General features: G+C 40.9%; 1 protein-coding gene across 5 annotated transcripts; it reads right to left on the bottom strand.

Annotated features, from left to right (window-relative positions):
- Positions 1-849: 849 nt before the first annotated feature.
- On the bottom strand, positions 850-13,800 carry LOC139643330 (dystroglycan 1-like). 5 transcript variants are annotated; one of them, XM_071518452.1, is made up of 3 exons: positions 13,556-13,800; positions 7,192-7,761; positions 850-4,246 (listed from the first exon to the last, which is right to left on the bottom strand). In XM_071518452.1, exons 2-3 carry the CDS (start codon positions 7,615-7,617, stop codon positions 1,937-1,939), a joined length of 2,736 nt encoding a protein of 911 aa, XP_071374553.1. In that variant the 5' UTR covers positions 7,618-7,761; positions 13,556-13,800; the 3' UTR covers positions 850-1,936. The 5 variants fall into 5 exon arrangements, with proteins under 5 accessions (XP_071374553.1, XP_071374554.1, XP_071374556.1 ...); XM_071518453.1 differs by having other exon boundaries at positions 13,665-13,793; XM_071518455.1 differs by lacking the exon at positions 13,556-13,800 and adding an exon at positions 13,429-13,494.
- Between the last annotated feature and the right edge of the window lie 9,064 nt (positions 13,801-22,864).

Raw genomic sequence — 22,864 nt, 5'->3', positions numbered from 1 at the left:
AGAATAGATATCAGTGGGGTCATAGCGTTTGGTTTCTCTTCTAAAACCAATGTGTCAAGAGATGCCCAGTTTAAAACCCTGCAAGGCCATCTTGATTTTACCCCTCCAATCAAGTATTTCTTTTAATATAACATGCAATATATGATCTCAATGCATATTGGATACATTGCATGGTGAGTTTACCAGCTCTTTGACATATATCACCCACAGAGCCAATAAGATTTGGATCAATAATGAAAACATAAAATGATCAACTTTAATCCAGCTCAATCCTGTAAATCCCGGCTGAATCATTTTTAAAATAAAAGGGAATATACAGGGTCTTTGAGGCTTTACAAATAGTAGTACATCTTTATTAATATATTTTCATAAAACAATTTAAGACTGTATCAAAAACTCAGTAAAAACATTAGATTTTTAACCATTTTTTTCTTATGGTGATATCAGATATGAAATGTACATAATTCACGTACATTGTTGTGGTTTCTTCTTACCCCATCATTTTCTTAACATAATGCATTATTTTCAGTGATGGGCAAGTAAACTTTTTTGTACCCCCACAACCTATAAAGTCGTTTTTTATGATTGTGTGATCATAAATCTAGACAGACAATTAAAAAATAAAATTATTTCCCCCCTGCCCCTCCCTTCCCCAACTAACTCTACCGATAAAACACTAACGTTATGGAGTTCTTTAATTTCACAGGCACACCATTATGTACATACTCTTGTCCCCATGCCTCATCTGAACTGATAACAGGCAGCACACTAAACATACAGTGCAGCAGCTAGAGGCAGAGCAGTGATAATACAGTACTGTATGCCCCCCCCCCCCACCCCTCATACCAACAAAACCAATTGAATGTAAGACAGTGGATCCACCTTATTGTTTACGTCACCAATTCCCTCCCTGCTGTGATCCACAGCATCCCATTGGCCCCTTCAATATTGTGGTAGTAACCCCACAATGTTTGTCTTGACCACAGACATCACCTTGGCAACACCAAAACCAATCATCTCATCTCACAGGCAGGATCAGTGGCACACACATTAAAAAAAAAAGTCATTATTTGTTTTGTAACTTAATTAGGCTACATCTACAACAGGCATGATCAGTGTAATGTTGTCCTTTTTGATCAAGTAACAGAGGAAATCTCCATCATGTGGTGAGTTAAAGGAAACAAAAAGAAATCATCCTCCTTATTGGACTACCAGTTACAATGTTCATTTCCGCAAGACATATAGTGCGAGGTTTAGCAAGAATTTGCATAAGTGCAAGGTTTGCACATGTTATTGTCAAGAGGGAGCAAAGCAAAGAAGAGAACAGGGAAAGATCAAAGACTAAGAAACAAACTTAAGTTTGTGTGTAAATAAAAACAGTTTCATGCTTTCAGTTTGGCTTTTATGTATTTCATTCCCCTCTAGAAATAACGGTGCAAAATCTTAGTAAACCTGGCCCAAAGACAGATAAGAGTGATATTGAACTCGTATAAAGATTAACATTGTGAGGGAGAGCCTCAAGTCTGTTGTCATGGTGACATTTGCTCCAAGGCCCTGTGGGCTGCAGTCTTTTCTGCTTCTTTATTATTTTCTATACAATAGAAACAGTACATCATTGAAGATAAAATTGACTCTTCTTGGCAAAAAACAGATAAAAAAAAGATTATGCAAGAAGTCGAAAGCAGATCTGAAGGACGACAAAAGAAAGAGTGCTGGAATTACAAACTGTCCCATCCAGTTGCCCTGTGCCAGTAGTAGAATTGTCTGATACAGTATCTTATCCATGATGGTCAAATATATGGGTATGGTTGCCTGCTCCTCTACAAAGTCAAAGCCTTTTCATTGAACACATGTAAAATTACTCCTGTAGTAGTTTTCGTACAAACAAGCATCCCTACATTGCACCTGCTTCCCAAACTGAAAGCTCCAGTGAGCGTTAGGGAGGCACATAGGGGGGTGGCGACCTGTATGAGGTCATGTTCTTGGGGCGAGAGCCTTTGCCCTCTATGGGGACAGTGAATGGTGGTGGGGGCTGGTAAGGAGGGGCATTAGGATCCTCATCTTGATAGATGGAATACTCCTCCAGCAGATCCTGGTTGAGCAGGGTACTGTGGGGGCCAGCCATGTTGGGGTACTCTGGAGGAGGCAGTGGGGGCTTTTCCTCCTGAAGGATAAGAGGAATACTGGAGGATGGGGGGGACTTGGAGTCATCCAACTCATCAGCAAAGATAATAGGGACACCTTTCTTGATGAAAGTGGCCTGCTCCTCAATGGTCATCTTACCCTTGCGCTTCTTACGGTAGCAGACCATAGCAATGACCCCTGCTATCAGCAGCAGGGCTGCCACCACCACAGCTGGGATGACAGTGTGTAAGTAGACATCGTCACTGCTCCTACGTCCTGTGCCTGGTGAAGGTGTAGCTGTAGGGAGAACAGGCATTGGCACTTCACCTGGTGGGACAAAGGTGTAGCTCTGACATTTGTTGGTGCCACGAATGGAGATGTTAATGGGTTTGAACTCAGGCTCCATGGCTTTGGTGAAGGCCAGTTTGGGTGTGCCTTGGGGATCAGAGATCCTGTTGCTAAGAACGGTGATCTGGTCCTTTGGACAGGGACTCTGCTGGAGACTGTTATTGGTCCATTCCACCACAATGGAGCCCTTGGTGATGCTTCTCAGGGTCACTGTGCTGCTGTTGCGATCACCGAGGGCATAGGCCAATTTTTTGGCCAAAACTATCTTCTTCTGGACATCATTGGTCAGAGTTTTGGGATCACCATGGAAACGGGCAGCAAACACAACTGAGGGTTTGTCATTAGTTGACCAACGGTTGACACGAACCTCAAATGCATCCATGATGCTTCTGCCACCCTTATCAGTGGCCAGCATGAAGTACTCATGTTTGCCCTCATGCTGCTCCTCTGGAAGACCATACAAGAGCTGGATTGTGCTGTTGAACTGAATCCAAGAGGTTTCACTCACCGCTTCTTTGGGGGTTCGCTTCAAAGTCAGACGCAGCTTGTCAGTAGTACCATCCTCTCTGTCAAAGAATGTATCAGGAGGAATCTTAACCTCAAAGTAGGTGCCAACCCATGCATTCACCTCATCAATGGGGTTGCGGATCTCTGGGTTTTGATTCAAGTCTGGAGCCATAGACAGAGTGGTGGTGCGTCGGGGTGGTTTTGCTGTGGTGGTCTTAGGTTCCCGGGGAGCTGGGGTAGAGGTTTTGGGTTTCTTGGGTTTCTTTGTGGCAGACGTCTTGGGCCTTTTGGTGGTGCTTGGTGGTGTTGGCAAAGCAGTGGCCTCCACAAATGTAGGCCGGGTCATGGTAGGTTGGATAGGGATGGTGCTCGTGGTTCCTAGTACTCTGGTGGGTTGGGGAGGCCCCAACACAGGTGTGTGGGCTATCTGATCTCTGACCCTGATAGTGGGCTTCACTGGCAGAGGCAAAGGGCCCCGGACAGGGGGAGCAGAGTTGTCTGTTGCTGGGGCAATAGAGGGAGATGTTGGGGTGGGAACAACACGCACAGGGGGCTCAGGGTGAGTGGTGGGAGGGAGCAAGGAGGGCACTGGAGTAGGAGTATTGTATAACTGCCTTCTGACCCGTTTCACCCCATGGGGCTTTTTGTTGACAATGTGCCAGCCGACCACTGGGTACCCCAGCCTGGCTGACATGGTCCCATCCTTTGCTGGGGATTGGACACTGCTGATGTCAGGGATATTGCTCTGGTCAAGGGCACAACCAAGTTTCCATGACAGCAGAGCCCCATTCTCCACTACCTTCTTGGCATTCCCAGGTCCAGCCATGAAGGCAGACATGTCAAACAAACGGTTGTTGACAACAGGGACCACCCGCATGTGCTCCAGGGGAACATGTGAGAACTTTCGCATAATGCCCAGTAGGTTGACCCTCTGTTCAGCAACCATCTTTGTCAGGTCAGCATCCAGGATGATAGTGAGGACAGTGACAGGCTCCTCTGTGCCACAAGTGAAGGGTTGGAGGCCGCCAATATCAGACTGGAGAGCGAGCAGGGCTGGTTCAGTGTCTGCCCGCTCTTCCGGGTACACCTCTATAGAGAAGACAGTGCTGGGGGAGACTTGACTGCCAGTCTTGCCTTTTATGTCTTCTCCAGATGCCAAGATATGATGCACACCTTTGTCCTGCTCCAGAGCCAGGCCTCTGAGAATGCAGCCTTCTCGGTCCCAATGTAACCAGGAGGGTAAGGTCTCCTTTCCCATCTCTGTGAGCTACAAGAGGAAAAACAAAGCACACTTTTGAGATATAAGCAGTTATGAAAAGGCAAAACCTCAGAAATGTTTTGATGAAGAATTTTTGCCAGCGAGACAGCATTTAGGCAAACACAGAAAAAAGGGGCATATGAAACTTTCAAATATATGTAGAGTACAAGCAGCCCAAATGCTTTCCTTAGAATTCATTTCTGCAATTCCATACAGTTTATCAAATCTTGTCAAATATGAACAGGAAGCCAGAGTGAGCTCCTATTCATAATAACAACTATCTGAGTCATCACCCTTCATTTTGAGTTATTACTATATGACAGGATATCATTCCGCATCACACTATGGACCAATAATAATCTCATCTCATTCATAAGTCTGGCTGGAACAAATTGCACCACAGTCAGCTTCAATCAGCAGTGACACAGTGATAAAAACTGAGGGCACAAATACAATGCATTATGTATTTCTATGGTGACAGAAAAATTACTAATCTTAACTAACTTTGGCCCATGTGGCCACTCTGGTCCACAAGGAGGAAAAGAAAGAATAACATTTAAAAACTAGAAAGGTGCATTTTCTGGAGAAAATGTGTGTGATTGCTGGGAGTGCAAACTGTTGCTTTTGACAGCCCATAATAACAAATACCTAGCATATGTGGTGTGTGTAGGCACGTGTGTGTGTGGGCGTGACCGTGTGTGTGTGTGTTTCTGAACATAACTGACCGTGGATCGTCTTTTCAAACTGAAGCGGCTGACGCAAAGTATAATATGTGAATGTAATGTTAAAACTGTGGGAAATGTGGCAGTTTAAAACACTTCTGTGAAGGAGCTGTAATGAGTGTCCCAGTGATAAGTAATAATGTTAGAAATGCACTAAAATGTAAAAAATTGTGAGAAGAAAAGGGTAAGCAAATATGTAAAAGACACGTTAAAATGGAGAAGAGTGAAAAAATGAGAAGCGTGTGTGTGTGTCCAACAACGTGAGTGAGAGAAAAGCTGGAAGGTACTAGTAGTATGAAGAGTAGGAAGGCTTATATATTATTATATATAAAAGATGAAAGGTACAAGAAGTATGAATAGTATGAAGAGTAGGTATATATTCAGTAGAAAAAAACAGAAAGTAAGAAAGTGACAAGTATTAATGTTAGAAATGTACTAAAATATATTAATACTAAGAAGAAAAAAGGTATGAAAATATGTAAAAGACATGTTTAAGAGCAGCAGAGCAGCAGAAACTAGTGTGAAAAAGAGTGGAACACTAGTGTCGAACAAATCTCAAATACTATACATCGTATTACTTATATATTGACATTGTGAGTGAGAGCAGAAGTAGCTGAAGGGTTTGATGTATGATATGTGTATGTAGTATTAAAGTGGTGCATTTAGTTAAAAGCACAGCCTGTAAAGTCTGCTAGAGTGCGTTATGACATCACGCACTCTAGGCTGGCTCCATAGGATCCCATTATAAAGGTTGAAACAAGTATAAAACTTAAACTGTGACTACTCAAAAAGTACAAAAGGTATCAAAAATAATAGTTGAATAGGAGTAATAAAGCACTAAAAGTGGAGTGTCTAGCTTAAAGAGTAGTTAGAGTTCAAACGGCATGGTTTGAACAGTCCTCCCATAGACTTACATTGTAAAAACAGGTACTAAAAAGTTGAATAGTTCAAAAAGTATAAAAGATATCAAAAAGTTGAATACAAGCTGTAATGTCCTAAACAAGCTGAACAGTTTGAAGTTTGAATGAAGTTTCTAGCTAAAAGTATGAAAGAGTAGTTAGAGTTCAAAAAGTACAGATTTTAACATTCCGTCCATTGACTCCCATTATAAAAAAAGTGGAAAAAAGTAGAAAAGATATCAAAAAGTTGAATACAAGCGCCTATGTCCTAAACAAGCTGAACATTTTAATGTTTGAACGGAGTTTGGAGATAAAAAAAAAGTGTACGGATTAATAATAAAGAGCGAGAAGATTATACCTGTGATTACTGACTCAGCAATCACACAAAAAGAATCAAGTGGTTGAGTGAATAGGTATACAAAGTTAAGCCTACTGCATAGATCTTCAGTGCTACCTGAACATGTTTTGTTTCCTTCATTCGCTATCCACATACTGAAGGCCAATTTCTGTTCTGTGGAAATGACAGTTCCAAATTCAAAAGAGATTTTGAAAAATGGCAGCTCTAAGTAAGGTAAACTCCTACTTCTGTCATTCCTATTGACTGGGAGCAAGCACAATATAGTGATCAGGCCGATTGTCATAAAGGATTATGGATACAGAGATGTTGCGAGAGAGATGGTGCAATGCTGAACATTATATAACATGAAATAATTAAATTCTATAGGCTTGTAATAAACACACTAAACCCCACACTAAACACACAAATCTCACAGTTGTCTTAGATTTATTCAATAGCACAGTCTCATTATATTGTTATGCAAGTTCAACTATTATATCACCTATACTGTGGATGTAGTTCACCTATACCCCTATTATGTATAGAATACAGGAATGTAGAATAGCCAAGGCCAAGATATCTTTCAGTTCAGTTCCAATTCAGTTCCATACATAACTGTTGTGCTAAATGTTGGAACAACATTAAAGTTGAGCTTTTGGAACCTATCCAATCAACATTCAGATTTCCAGGTTATGGGGGAACCAAAATGCTTGTCATGTACAGTAAAGAGTAAGGAAATTATTTATCTCCGAATTTGATAATGTACTTTGTAATTTAGTGATGTATTTTTTATAATATGAAACCTTGTGTACATAATTTTGCACAGACTGATGGAAAACATTTGCAATTTGTTTAACTGACAACACAAAACAATAAAGATTAGGTTATGAAGGCCTCAATATTACATTCCAAATATTTGCTACATAAAAAAATACCATTTTATATTTACCTCTATGCTGACATTTTCCTGTTATACCAAATTTTCAGAGTACTTACATGGACATTACAGCTTCCATTGGCAGGTCCTGGCGGAACCCTCAACTGAAACACCTGGCCCACGATTGCCGTGGAGTCAGGGATGCCAGTGTGCACTCCCCCTGACGCTGCAGAGGAATCTGGGATAGCTGCAGGCGGTCCCTCGCTAACTGCAGACGCTGCCGCCTGAAGCTCAGAGAGCATAGAGGACTGCATGGAAGCCTCCAGTTCCACAGACATCATCTTTACCAGGGTCTCCTGCTGTCCTGCCGGCACAGTGCCCTGGGCCAGGGCCACCAGAAGCCCCATTACCAGTGGGATAGTCCTGCCCGGAAGAAGCCTGCTCCTCCCGGCGTCCCCACAGCTCGTGTCTCTCCATTTATAGTGCATAGTGATAGGCCTTTGTGCTCCCCAATAGATGTCAACGAACAACTGAAGAGGCCACATGCACTGAAGTCAATTTGATGGAATGCTTGTGGGTCAGATTCTATGATTACAGGGTGTGCTAAGAAATACAGTGTTCTTTCTTTGTTGTCCTCTGTGATCCATGAAGAGATCTTCGGCAGTTTGTTAGACAGCCATATCAGTCAGCTATGCAAGACAAAAAAAAAGAAAAACCAACATGATAATATGATTTTGCATCAAGTGAGAAACATTTAAAAAGGAACAATATTAGGTATTACTGACACAAGAAAGTTGATACCATTCAATTTAATAATTGCAACATGTCATTACATTACAATTTCTGAAGCAGTGTTTGATGAGACCGATGAATACATCACTGCCAACATAAAAAGGGACTGGTTGAAAAAAAGTATGTGCCAAAACAAACAATTTCAGCCTATACTGTGAGAATCAAGTAGATCTACTCCACTTAGCCTAGGCTATATTTTGCCATTGGCACAACCTGACATTTTATTGGGTTAACTTAAAATCAGCTTATTGTCTACATGAAAAAATCAGCTTATTGTCTACATGAAAAGCTCTACAACAGTGGCCTTCCATCCTGGTCACCCTGGACCCAGAGCCCTGCAGGTTTTCACTGTAGCCATCTAAACAGGGACTGATTTACATCTGTGATGCCAAGTGGATGCAATTAACCACCTGGTAAGACCAGGAAAACCAGCAGTAACAGGACTGAAAAACCACTGGCCTACAACTGTAAACTGTTTTGTTTCTGCAGAAGCCTCAGCTAATTTGATGAGTCAAAAACTCCAGTCATATGCCAGCTGCTCAAACATAGGCCTAGCCCATTCCAAATATAATATTTGAAAAATTACAGATGGCCAAAGTTAGCCAATGAGTCAGAAACTGATTGGAGATATCCAAATATTTTCAAAGCAATAAACACTATTTAAAAGGACAAGTTGATCTCCCACTAATCTTCACTTCCCTGTCATGGGGATTTCAGTATAGTGACTCTCATGAGATGCATGAGTGTCAAAGGTCGTTTGTCTTGGTTGTAAGTTTTAATTAGGTGCCCTGGGGGTTGGAATTAGAGTCTCCATTGTGCTGACCCAGCCAACCCCAATCCTGTAGCACTGAGAGACGGGCAGAGCAGGGTCGGCCAATCGCCTGGAATTCTAATGCCCGGCCAGCACCAGGCTGTGACGTCAGCTTATACTCTAAAACACTTCCATTTGTTGCCTCCTTTCATCTGCTCCAAAGACTGATGAAGGAGGAGGGACTTCTGCAAACTTAGATAAAATACATGTCATTTACTGGTCAAGCTTTCGGTTTACACAATGTAATGGGTCAAATTCATACAAAGACAGTCCCTCCAGGAACGTGCAATTTTGCAATCACAGTAATTAATGCAAATTCAACCAATCCCTGCAATGTTTGGAGAACTTGCAGTTTTGCAACATTACGGCAATTTTCTGCATCAAATGGCCAAATCAACAGAGCGCTCACAATTTTGGCAAGTCATTACACTTTTTTGCATATAATGATCCTATCAAACTATATCTACTGAAGTCTTCAAGTACTACAACCGACAACTCTGCAGGGGAGCTTTTGAGAGGGAGGGGATGGAGGATGATATAAAGAACAATGAGTTGTATTTTTCTATGCAAGTTTTATTTAACCTGGACTTTCCATTGATCCTGAGACTTTGATTTACACACCTTTGGAACACAACGGTTCATGAAATGGTCCTACATTTGAATAGACTGATTTCATTTGGTACTGTGCTGATGTTGAGTTGAACGTATAAAGACTAGAATCAGAGATGCTAAGAAGTCCCACGCCCCACACTAATTTTTTAGTTTGACTGATGTTGTACAGTCAATAATGGGTCTAAATAAAATACTTCTGAACTACACTTCACGATTATTATGTTTGATGTTTACTAACCTGAAAGCTAAAGCAATAAACAAAGCTTGCAGTGATCTAAAAAAAAAAATGAAAAGGTTTATGAGAAATAGGCTTCTTGGACAAAGAGCTCAGTTAGAAGTGTCCAGTAAGAATTTGGGATTAAAAAGGGTTTGAAAAAACTGTTTTTTACTACATACTTTGCTGTAATTGTGTGGTGACTGGTGTTCAGATTATGTTATGTATTTGTCAAGAAACATATTGAAACATCAATCACTCTGTCCTTGTACTACTTAAGATACCTCACCTTTTGGAAAAGCCAATTAAAAAAGAACAATAGAGTGCATCACATGAATTGTGCAGGTTTGAATCATCTCTGGCCTGTCTGACAAACCAATATTCATCCTTCTTTTATCCTCTCAAATTCTCTTACCTACAACTGACAGCTACTTGTGAGGCTTTAGTTTCTATACAAATGGATCTAAGCAGTCTCTCTCCTTTTTATAACACCTGCTGACATCATTCAGCTTCTGTAACTAAACATACAATTTGTTGGGAGTCAGAATCTCTACAGTTGTGCTCAGCCTAGCCAGTGCTGCTCACAAAGGCCATCACAATTCTTTTGCATTCAAAACATAACCATGATGCCTCGAGTTAAGGCTTTTTGTTTACTAAGGAAGTCTTGAGCGTGAGTATATTATCATCTACTGTTAGCGATTGACAAGAGAACATTTGAAAGTGTAATGCTAAACGAAACATTTGTGATCGTTTTTCAAACCACAATGAGCAATCTATGTATTTACCATATAAACAAAATATGGAAATCTATATGTATGTGTACCATTGCTAGCAGTAATAAATTGTGGTGTTTCTACCATAGAAGGGAATTGTTATGACTCGATCACCAGCTGGGTACGCTAGAATGTTCAATTAAGCCACATCCAAAGGGTTTCTGTAACCCATCCTGCATAGTCTGAAAAGTTGGATGGAGATATCAAGTAGCATATTTTAAATATAAGGCATGGAACTGGACGTGTGGCACATTGGTACGGTCAGTCAAACAGTTGCCATACAAAAATATTGAATAGGCCTATATAAAACATATACTGATTATCTGTCCATTTCATAGACATTTTGCCACCCCCACCCAACTACACACAGAATGCTGAATGATGGCTCACTTAAACCATTAACCATGTTGAGACATGCACCTAATCTGAGATCTCAATCAAACAGACATTCAGTGGGAAACATTCTCATAAACCCGCCTCCCTCTGTATAGCCCTCCTCTAACTCAGATGATTCGGGATGGCAACCACCGCACAGTCACATTTTCTAAAGCAGTCTCTTTGAGACACAAGGCCAAGCAAGCATACTGGCAGGGCTGAGCCTTCAATACAATGTGCTGGCTGAGTAGGAAGAGAAAAAGTATTGCTTGACTCATCCATCCATATCAATTTGTTGTATTTGAATGTAAAATGCAAACATGTTAACATAAAACTAGGTTTTGCCTATAGGCTTGATTTAATTCAGACAGAGGACTACACCTCAGGCTGTTGCCACACAAGAAAAAAACAAAACATTTGTGAACATCAAAGTAAGCTCTCCACAATGAGGCCTAGATTCTATCATGTTCCCATTTTCTCAGTATGAGTCAATCAGAATCCATTTCAAAGAACATCTCCTTAACAAATATGAAACATTTTAATATGTTGCTTTACAATGTGATGACATGTAATCAACGTAAACACCGGAACAAAATTAAAACTAAACTAGTCTGTAATAAAATAAGTTTGATGGAGTAAATCTCAACACTAATGAGGATGTGTCATTTGAGACAAAGGCCTACATTCAAAACATGCCATAACAAAAGAGTTTGGATGAAGCCATGTTGCCCGTATTTGAGAGGACTGACCTTTGGCAGACTTAAAAGCCTAGGGCAGAACTAAAAAGAGGACAAACTCATATCAGATGCTTCATTTACAACAATTATTAGTCTATGAATGGAGTAAGAATAAATAGAACACACTCAAACTGCTTTGTGCAAATGACAGCCTGCCTTAATAACATTTCACAACGCTCTGAGAGAGGGTAATTGTGCGTCACTGTTATCATCGTGCCTCAGTGTTATCATTAGGAAACTTTTTTTTTTTTTTTACAAACAGCATCGGGCTCAGCTACAGCGCCTATTTTTTTCAAAAATGTTACAGAAACAAATGTAGTCTTGAAGGCCCGAGTGCTAAACCAAAGGTTATATGAAGGTGTTGTTAACTTTGGGGTTAACACAGTTGGGACTTACAACTGTGTATACACTGCACAGTTAACAGAAGTACCTCACTGTTTCTATAACAAGCCCTTCTTTATATGAAGGGTAAACAATATAATGACACAGGCCTCAGTGTGGGCCATTTTCCTGCCCATGTCACACTGAGGCCTGGTCTACTGTGGGACGAGCCAGTTCACTACCATGATGTCAATGCTGTCTGCAGTTTAACAGTAGTTAAAACTTGAAAACCATCAAAAATAATTAGGGCTCAAATGCACAGTGGCACTCAGGGCCAATTGAATTGACGTACCACATCCAGCAGCCTCTGGATAGTGCATGAGCTGAATAACAAACATATCCACAAGACAAGCTTGTCTTGCAATTGGATGTTTCCCTTGTGTTCCCTAAACACTGCTCAACAAAGTAATGGATATATCCAGAGAATAGACAAAACAGCCTATCCTTGCGAGAACGTCTACCTTGGTATGATGACCTTAGGAGATCAACTTGTTTGCAGTAAATATATGCTGTCAAAAATCGCAGCTGGAGGTCGAGAAACCACCGTGTCTTTTCTGATTTAAGTACTGGCGTTACCTGTAACATTACCTGAGACAAGACTTTAGTTTCAAGTGTAATCCACTTCGGCAAATGTGTCATAAAGCACCCCAACAAGTGGCAACCTTTTCTGGTAATGTTAACGTTAGCTGTTTTAAGGTCTTATCGGTTAATCAATGCATCTCACTTCCAAGTAAACTGTGGCGTGATTTACGGTTCCAACTATCAACGATTATACTAACTACGATACGCTATATGATCAAATGACAACATAAACTATTCAAAGTTTAAACAAGGCTACGGGACCTAACGTTACTGTTGGAAAAATAACGTTAACATGAACAGTTAATAAACCAGCCCAGCCCAAGTTAGGTAACGTTAACAATGATGACCCTGTGGTTGACGACTGTAGAAAAGATGGCTTTCTTCGTCAACAAAATTACGAAATTTCTATCTCAATCAAATGTTTCGAGATGAGGTCGTGTCCAAGTAGCCAGCTGGCTAGCCACCGTGTTTAGCTAGCTAACTAACGATAGCTAACGGGCCCATTTCAGTTGCCCCCGTTCTACTGGACTCGGTATAGCCCAGGCCTTTGTAAATGATATCGGCCACCTACAAAGCGTTCACCCTTGATAAAGGATTTAATAACTCGCACTGTGTTAGCTCTGCTTTTATCGGGACATTATCAGCTAAACAATGTGCAAAATGAAAAACAACAAACCCGATAATTGTCTAGAAAGAGTGCTATCGCGCATCTGTCCATCGCTAGCGCAGAGATGCACCTGTTTTATTCTAGGCGGAAACGAGTAGCAGGCTGCTGCTGCTTGGGCATCAACCACACGATGCTACCCACAACTGCATAGCTCTTCATAAATACAGCTATGTTAGCCAGTATATATTAGCTGCATAGATAGGTGCAGAACTAAAAGAACTGGACCCACTAACAACAGCTTGCTTCTTGCAAACATCCCCAATAAGGTAACAGCGTTAGGTCCATCCTTTTAAAATGTCGAACACGAAAACCAAATAAGAATGAATGGGCATAGCAGTGATAGCCACCCTGTGTATAGGCTAACTAACAGGCTAACGACAAGAGAGTATGTTGATGACAAATAACTGGTTACCTGCCGTGTCGGCGGTCGAGGACCCATGCTAATTTTGTAAATGAACCGGGTTAGCGATGATGACGAGGATGGCATTTTTTATAATGCTAATGCTAAGACAGCGACAGAAACCCAAACTCAAACTGACCTTGTTAGCTAGCTAGCGTTAGCTAACCCGCGCCGTAATGTCTCCTCTTCTACCCGAAGAAAGCCGCGGAGACTTCCAAAATGCCATTAAACATGCGCTTTCCACTCACCGACACAAACAGACAGCTATCTACCAGGTATTAACTAGGCTATTTGACCACAGCAATGTAATAGATTTAGTCTTTCTGGTTTAGTTAGTCTAGAGATAGTTCACTGTTCTGTGTTGTAATTATGTTGATAGCTACTCCTCCCTTACTGCCTCTGTCCTCTTCACAGGTCTACAGGTTGAGGCTAATCATGACTCCGCCTCCCTTTATTTGGAAACAGATGCAGGTGAAATGACAAACGTGTGCACCCTCAAAATGAGTGAGTGCTGAAAGGCATTGCATATTGTTATGTTATTGCATTAACGTCCATCTCTCAGTTGTTCAAGCACCATACTTACAAAAGATGATGGCACAAGTAGGACCTATGCTATCCACCACACATCATAATATTCCGACCTTGAGTGGAACAATTTATTACTTAGCCTACAATAGTCTCGAATTGGCAGGAGCAGTGGCAGGTGAAAGTTAACGCTGGAGTGGCTTATGACTTCAAAGTACAGCATTCACACGTGGATCCGGGCACTAATGCGCAGGGAATAGCCTACATTTCGTCGTGTTGCCTTTGGTGGAGGAAAATATTTTGATTGTCCAACTTCACTGAGATTCAGTGCCATCACCAGAAGGCTGCAGCTTGTTCACACACTCCATTGAGGTTTCTTATGGCTTCCAGGACTGTCACGAGCTGTATAATATTCCTTGGACAGACATCCAACACCATTTGTGAATGGTATTGGCTTTGTAGAATCATACTCTATAAGCTTTTGGGACCTTGAAATCATGGACATGATTTATTCATTTGAGAAGTTTTTGAAGATCTGGTTTAAAACCTTCTAGATCACATTTCTGAAGACATTTTGATTGTGAGAACATTGCCTCAGGCGTCTTTAATTTTTTTAGGGCAATGAGGATTTTAGTTGTGATTTTTTACCATTTGTGCCCTTTATTCCTATTTAGATAAAAATAGAGAGAGTTTGATATCCTTACTCCCTCGTTCCCCTGACTTTGCAAAACAACTACCAGTGAACACAGACATGGCCAGGACATCAGTCAGTATCTGTATCAGTATGCTTAGGTCATTTGTGGCTCCCTTCATTATATGTGTCACCTACAGTATGTGACATGACATGAAAATAGAATTCATTCATTCATTCATTCATTCATTCTTTGTTGCATGTAGACAATAGGTTTATTCACACGGGTACAATCATGGCTGTTTTGACAGGTGGCATTTTAAAGGTAGCAGATGTTTTTTAAGCACCTATATCTCAGAGGATGTGTTTGTGTTACTAAAATCCATTGCATCTGTTGTTGAATGTATGGCTCGGTTCTCAAGTTAGATTGGACTATACCTGTGCCCCTCTGTCTATATCCTCTCCTTAAAACTCATTATAGACAAGCATTGCAAGGTTGGCTTTAAAAAGCACACCATGGGATATCTGCCCACATCAATAAGTAGCCCCAGCTCCCCTTAGTCCCATGGTGGCTGGGCACCCCTAGGTACCAAATCTGAGATACACCCTTGATGGGACTGACAACACTCTTCTGATATCTGTGCTTAATAATCTGCTCCATGATTGTTGGGTATAAAATACTTATTTAGCTTATTTATTAGTAAATGCAGACTATATTGAGAGCTACAGGTTAACTAGTCAACAGATGCTGCTCATAGAATTCACCTGAGTTGAAAAAGTCAAGTCAGATAAGTAAGTTGAAGATCATTCGGTCCAAAGGTTATATTTGTTCACAGATGTATGTTGAAATATTTAACAATGGAATTACTCATTTTCTGTTTGTGCAAAGGCAATAGGTGAAACATGTTCATGAAGTTTTGCCAGTATTTGCACAGTGATATCTTCAACCAAACCTTTCTGCAACCAAATAAAGTAATTTATAACTTTGAGGTTGCTTTACTTTGTCAATACAGTATTGATTTATCTACTAATCAATACTAAGAATGTCATGGGTGAAAATCAAACTTCAGGGGAAACAAACATCATCTGCGTGATGGTGATGTTCCAGGATTTCATATGTTGGATAGGGCTGCAGGGTGACTCAGTATTGACAATATTGACAATATTATGCATTTGGGTCAATGTATACCATCTGAGAGAAACACATGGCTGTTGAGTGAAGACATCTGTCATATTGATCACAAGGTGTAGGCATGTGGTTGTACAAAGGGTCAATGGTGAAGTGCTATGTGTTATGCTGGAATAAATAGAGTCTCAGTGGTTCATGCCTAATCCATACTCCAGAAAGAAACAAAATGGAAGCTCTTCTGCAAAAATGACAAAACACGGGATAAAAAAACAAAAACATTTTTTGATTGATAGAACTAATGATACCTGGATTAGCAGTATGTGGCAACAAAATATAATTTTTTCATATGTTTTGAAGTTGTGGTCTGGAAATATGAAAGGTGTTGATTGAACAAGTTACTTATGCAAGCAAGACACATTATTTAACCACCAAAGCAATTCCATGCAAATTCTAGCTCATATGCTACAATCAATATTGGTCTTCAGTGGAACTGCCACATCTGTTGAGCAGCTATTGATACGGTTTCCTGCTCTCCTGCATTCTAAATTATATAAGATTCCTTAAGATTAGTTTTCTTTACCCTGACAACTCCTTTCCTTCCCTTTTATTGTGCAACAGATACATGCAAAGGAGTTGACAGTTCTTTGTTGAGAGGGATCTCTTTTAGCTGATGTGAATGACTGGTAATATTAGCCTGCATTATTATGGTTTTTAAATAGGGCATAAGCTCTATTGGGAACAACACTTGAAAGGCTAAGGTAAAGTTTAGAGGAAGAATCACATCTCCCAGACTGACAGCTAGTGTTGAAGTGGAGCCAGGCAGCACACTCAAACTCTCAAAATGAAACGGTATTCAAAGATATCGTCACACTACCAAATAAGACCCTGAAAATGTTCATTCTTGTCATTTGTTTTGCCACCGAATGATGTGGTGTCGTTTAGTCATCAGGAAATATTTTATATCTGTGGTGCCAAGAAATGAAAACAGCATCATACATTATCATAAATAACACGATAAGCTCTGACCGAAAATTGACTGTATGTTCATGACGATAATGAAAGGGCCTTGAAATACTAATAAAACCCTTGATAAGCATGATTATGATTTTAAGACAGAGAAGCAGAGCCTGTCTATAGCAGTTCATAGAGCTGTCAATCATCTGAATCCCCGACTCTTTGTTCACCCGTGCAGTGAGACAGTACGGAAGCAAGAGCCAGCAAACAGTACTCTATCTGCATGTGGTCTTGAGAGAATACATTTCATATTGACTAATCTAAATTACTATTTAATTTCAAAAGTATACATAGGTGTAAAATGATATGTTTAAGATGCTCCGTGGATTCATTTATGATTCATAATACAACACTAATGCATTCAGAGTTCTGAAAATATTTGATATAATTATTTTGTATTTCTTAATTAACTTTCTGTAAATCTAATGTATACAACAAGAACAGCACAGACATTATACGTAGATTGTAATGATGTCAGCTGAGAAGAAAAGCTAACAGGTATCTCATGTGAGGCATGCTGTGTATGGGGGAGTTCCTGTTCAGATGTTTTGCACAGCTCTCATTTTGTCAAAACACACACACACACACACACACACAAAACACCTGCAGGTCTAGTAGAGCATGATAGACCCATCGTAGAGGCGCTTCCATGTGATTGCACATATCAATCTGACTCCTGATGTGTGAGCACAGAGCGAGAAAGAGAGCGGATTAGGAATCAGCTGACTCCCCACATTTTCTTCCAAGTGACTTACTAGAAGGGTTAGCCAGAGTGGACTGTTGGACTGCTGGCGGGGTTGGTGAAGCAATGAGACCCTCAATGGAGCCAATCCCCCCTCTCTCCAGATGGTAGATTACTGTAGACAAGCCTTCTCAGTGTCAGTCAATAACAAATGAAACGATCCTTCCTCCCTCTTATATGTTGTGCCCGCCGCTTTCTCTTTCTCCTCTCTCACACTCACTCTTTTTCCCTCTGTCACCATCATAATTCAAAATTTCCGCACCATAATAGTTTTTCGGTTGTTGTTCCACATGAAAAGGTACAGGGCTTTAGTAGTTTACACAGCCATTTGTCACTCACTTTCCCTAGAACCACTAAAAGACCAGCAGGAGTTGAATCTCATTAAAGAATGTCTCAGGAACATGCATGGCTGGTGGTATGCGGCACATCATTACCTGTTAGCAACTTTCTTTAAACTGCAGCTCTCAGTTGTTGGTCTGGATTTGATGCTTATGCTGTCACTTGTTATGTTGAGCTGATAATAGAACAGGAAGAAGGGGAATATCCTTGCAGCAGAGGGCCTAGACGAGAGTAGTGTTCCTGTTTGTGCCTGCCCCAGGTTATCCCTTCTCACTGCTCAGCACAAATACGATTTTCCAAGAGGTGCTTTCATCACTTGTTCATGTGTATAGTGAGATTGATTGTTAAGAAACGCACTGCTCCATGAAAATAAGCTCTATATGTTACCAAAAATGATGGATTTAACCATTTTACCACCTGATTGAATAGCACATTGGGGCTTGTAATTTCATCATGTCACATTTGCATATATCTCTGCGTAAATTAAACCCATCCAAGTCCTGCTGAGGCAAGTTAGCTGATAATTCGCAAATTACGCTGCACAATTAATCCACCATCAGAGACCCCAAAGGCAATTACAGGGGATTGGTCATTAGCAGTTCTGTACATTAGACCAGTAGCAGAGCAGGCTTCTCCATTACAGGGTAAACACGCCGCTCTCCAGGTGCCCTTATGTTAAATGAAAGTCTGTGGAAAAGCCCCTAATGGCCTCTGTGACTAGGGTAATAGTTTTTGTTATCAGAGACAAACAGGCCTAATGACTCTGGAATACATCAAGAGGACATCAGCAAATGCAGAGATCAGCTAAGGGAATGGCCACTGAGTGACCCCAATAAAACACAGAAATCAAATCAAACCCTATACTAGAGCGATGACTAAATAGTCCCTCTATAGCCTTTAAATGTGTACTGCAACTCTTTAGCAGTTACGTGAAACACACATAACCCAATCCAGCAGTGCAATAACAGGGTCACATACTGCTAAATTTTGTGGATATCCAATAGTACCTGCAAACCCTCTTCACATTATGACTGTGGTGCCATTACATTCTCATCGATTCCTAATTTTGTGAATATCAGCAGTAGCTCAGTTTAGTATCTAGATACTTAATCTAACAGCTATCTCTATAGAAAACCTTTAGTGAGGACATCAGTTATATGAGATAATCTAGATTATAACTATATTATTATATTATATATTATTAATAATAATTTTGTTGCTGTTATTTATAACTAATTATTTTCGGTAATGACAAAGGAATACCTTGAATGAAATGTAGGACAGGAGTATGATGATGAGACTGTGAAATGATATATGGATTAAACATCCCGATTTACTTTTATATGCAATCTTTCCAGGTAACGTTATTTGCCAAACTCACTTATGTGCCCTACATACCTCGGAGAGTCTAGTCCCTACACAGAGTGACAAGCCTGTTAGGTGTAACCCGACTCTGTGTCCTCTCTGGTTACCTTTCTGGTGTAGATAATCATCACCTTCCTGTGTTTTCTGTCCTCAGCGGGCTAAGAGATTTATTAACTAGCAAGAATGCGTAAAGGCTTAGGAATGTGCTCCAGTTTTGACCAATGGATCTGACTGTGACTGGCACTCACGCCTAGCGTGGCAGGCAGCTCTGTCTCAGTAAGTCTGTGTGGGCTGGCAAGTGTGTGGAGCGCTCCCACTGAATGTCTGGCTGAGGCCCTGGGCTTAGGGAGGATGGAAACGGGGGAGAAAACGTACAGCCCAGTGCCGGGTCCCAGGTGTGCACTTAACACTACCTATCAATTTCAGCCCGGGGTGAGCGAGCCTACAAGCCAGATCAAATCATGAGTCAGAGCTTGAGGATGCATTTCAGCCCACCTGATTGCCTGGCTAGTCACATGGCAACAGACTGAGATGGAATGAGTCACCGGCTATGGGAACCACAGCCACAAATCCTTCCAGGTGATATGTGGGAGAGTGTGAATTGAATCTCGACATCAGGGCGTATCACTCATTATCCCATGTGACAATCATAGCTGCGATAAAAGCCGAAACAGAAGACAGAAACAACAGCAGCGTGCTCGAGGAGAAGGAATGGCAGCGTTTGAAGACGGCCATTATGTGGCTCCCCATATCTACCCACTGTTTGGTCCAAGGCTGTCTGTGCCGCTTGGCTCTGCTAGACTCTCGCACAGGGACTCTCTGTGAGACAGTGTAGCCCTCAGTGCAGGGAGCGTGGTGTTGATGCCAAAGTCCTGTTATCCAAATCCGTCGGCACTGTCTCATTTAACAGATAAGAGGCTAATCTACAGGGTGGGCAGGAGAGAGACCTACAAAGACAAGGCCTCTCTTGTCGCTCCCTCACCATTCTCCACATTCCTGGAATGTGCATAGGCATGTGCAGACAAACAAAACCTTGGGGATCTCATTCCTTTTTTTGCCCCCTGGTCCAGACATACTGATGTATTATGAATCACAATGTATTTGTTGTATGTTTTATGTGCCTATATTGTTTTAATTCTTGTAGATATGAATTACAGCCATCATTACACTTCTTTTTTTATTCTACAGTAAGCAAAGAATCATGGTTCCAAGTAGTAGCACAATACTAACACAGAGTTCAGTTTATTGATTAGCTTATCAGTGTCCAACAAGTAAATTTAATAGTGTTAAAGCCTCAACCTTGAATGTCTGAGTATTTACAACATGGGTGGACACAACGATTTTTGAAGGGTTAGACTTGGTAATGGAAAATAATCTCTTCTAAAATATATCCAGAGTGCCCTTGAGCAAGGCGATTAAACCTCAGTTGCTCCAGTTGAGCTGCCCAGGTGCCAACAGAAGATTGTGGTTGTACTGGGCTGCTTCCGAGAGTGAATGCGTGTATCTGAGTGAATGTGAAGCTGGGCAGTGCTGAAAAAGAGCATGTGTGCTCAGCAAAACAATTGCACAGAAAGATAAAGGTTAAAAATCAAGTAAATAAGCAAAAGTCCTGGGCACAGAAGCAAAGTTAACAGAATCGGGCACAAACTGGCAAGCTAACCAGCTCTCTTACTGAATTACATTAATTCCTATGAAGAAACTGTATATTTTTTCAGCATTAATGCCAGGCTGCTGTCCTGGCTGAACTACTAAGTTACAATACTTTCTAAGCTTACAGTATTATGATATTTCAGAATTGTTGGTGTTGCTATTTTGGTATTTAAGTACAGTATTGTGCAACCCCAGCACTTGGCTGCTTGAACATCCACAAAGATCTCATTACTGGTGTCCCCAGCTCTCCTGAAAGGACTTTCAAGATCAAAAGCAGTCCGAAGGTAATCATCATACTTGACATATGAGACATGACAGATAGACCTGTCTTTGAAGTGCCAGACAAGACCTGTTATGTGGTCATGGGATAGGAAACCGTCATTCCGCTGACTATTTTATGAGGGATATGCTAAAATTTCATTTCGTACTTCTCTATTTTGCGATACTACTAATTGTACTGTAGGTGTCTACAGTAGGTTCAGACTGCAAAGTGATGAGTTATGCAACCTAGCCCACATTTTGTCAGCAATAATCAGAACATTTGAGCGACTAACCATTTAATAAACCAGAATTTAACAGAATAGAGACATTTCTACACCCTCAATTCAAATTCTATTTATGCACAGTTTTAATCCTTTGTTATCTCTTTTGCACTTCTTTGAAATGGATGCCAGAACTTCCCACACTTTCCTCCGTACTTATCTGATCATGTTCGTGCCCACAGGGTTTTTCCAACCACAACAGTAGAACCCTGCAGTCACAATGTTGCCTGCATTGCATATTTGTGCACCTGTGGATGATACAGTATCCAGTGGTCTGTTGCAGACGTAGCCTGCAGCGACTCTTCCTCTCACATCTGCCATGACCTCATCCTCTTTCAACAGACACCGGATTCAGGCAACACTCTGGCTCAGGGCCTCGGCTGTGCTGTCATTATTGAGACATTAAACAGTTAAACATTTCACAGTTCTGCTTACTGCATGAAATCCTCTATTTTTTTCCAAGTGGTTCAATTAAAGCTGGAACACGGTTTCGAGTGAAGCTTCATTTATCTGTGTCCAGGAGGAGACTCACTGTTAAGGAATGAAAGAGAAAAACAGTAATGATCTGTCTCTTCTGTATATGGAGAACTGACAGTAGCAGTCAGTATGGAGGTATGCAGGTCAGTATGCAGTATCTCAAGGATCCTTGAGCACCCTGTGGTGGCGTCACACTGTAAATAACAGCACAACTCTGATTCCTGTGTTATGTCCCTGAACAACAGATGTCAGAGGCATTAATCTCACACCAATGCCATCTCTGACAGAACCACAGAGATATTTTTTTTAATCTGTATTCATCCAGGGAAAGTTCACTGAGCACACTTGCTCTTTTTCATCAAGCTTTTCCAGGGCGCTTCGATGGGAGTTGTTGAGGGAGGGGAGAGCGTTACTCATTCACTCCCCCCACCCACATGTTCACAGCTTGTCTGGGGATTCAAACTGATGACTTTTTTCGACCACAAACCTGTATTTCTGACCTCTAGGCTACCACTGCCCCTTAGAAATCAAATCACATGAGCTTTGTAGTAGATTACATTGCCAACTTTCAAAGAAGCACCTTCAAATTGCTTTACAATCATAGACTACGGGTGCTGATTGGACATAAGAACATGCAGAAATGTAGTAAGGGAGTAAAAAAATCCATTTTGGGTGACAGTGTGAAGCAAATAGTTATGATTTGCCCTATGAAAATGCCACAACATATATTCAATGCTGAAAAAAATCAAAAATGAAGCACTGGATGAAATGGGAAATCTATATTTGATTCTAATATTAAATCACTCTTCATAACCTTTATGCAAAATAAATGCAAATATGGATTCAGGTGAATAGTTTGCTGTTGTCAGTGCGTTAAATGTGATTTAGGTTACATTTTGTTCCTGCATGTACATAAAGGACAGAAAAATATTCACTGAACGTGGCATACAGGAATCCTTTGTTCTTCACTTAAAAACTAAATCTCCTATTAGTATTCCAACAACAATGTGTTCTGTCTCCAGTGTCTCCATCGC

This window comes from Centroberyx affinis, unplaced genomic scaffold (assembly GCF_046629955.1).
Source record: "Centroberyx affinis isolate AG114_WGS23_722 - 3 ecotype Tasmania unplaced genomic scaffold, CSIRO-AGI_Caff_v1 ptg000582l_1, whole genome shotgun sequence".
NCBI classification, from domain to species: Eukaryota; Metazoa; Chordata; class Actinopteri; order Beryciformes; family Berycidae; genus Centroberyx; species Centroberyx affinis.
This window is presented reverse-complemented; position numbering and strand designations above follow the sequence as displayed.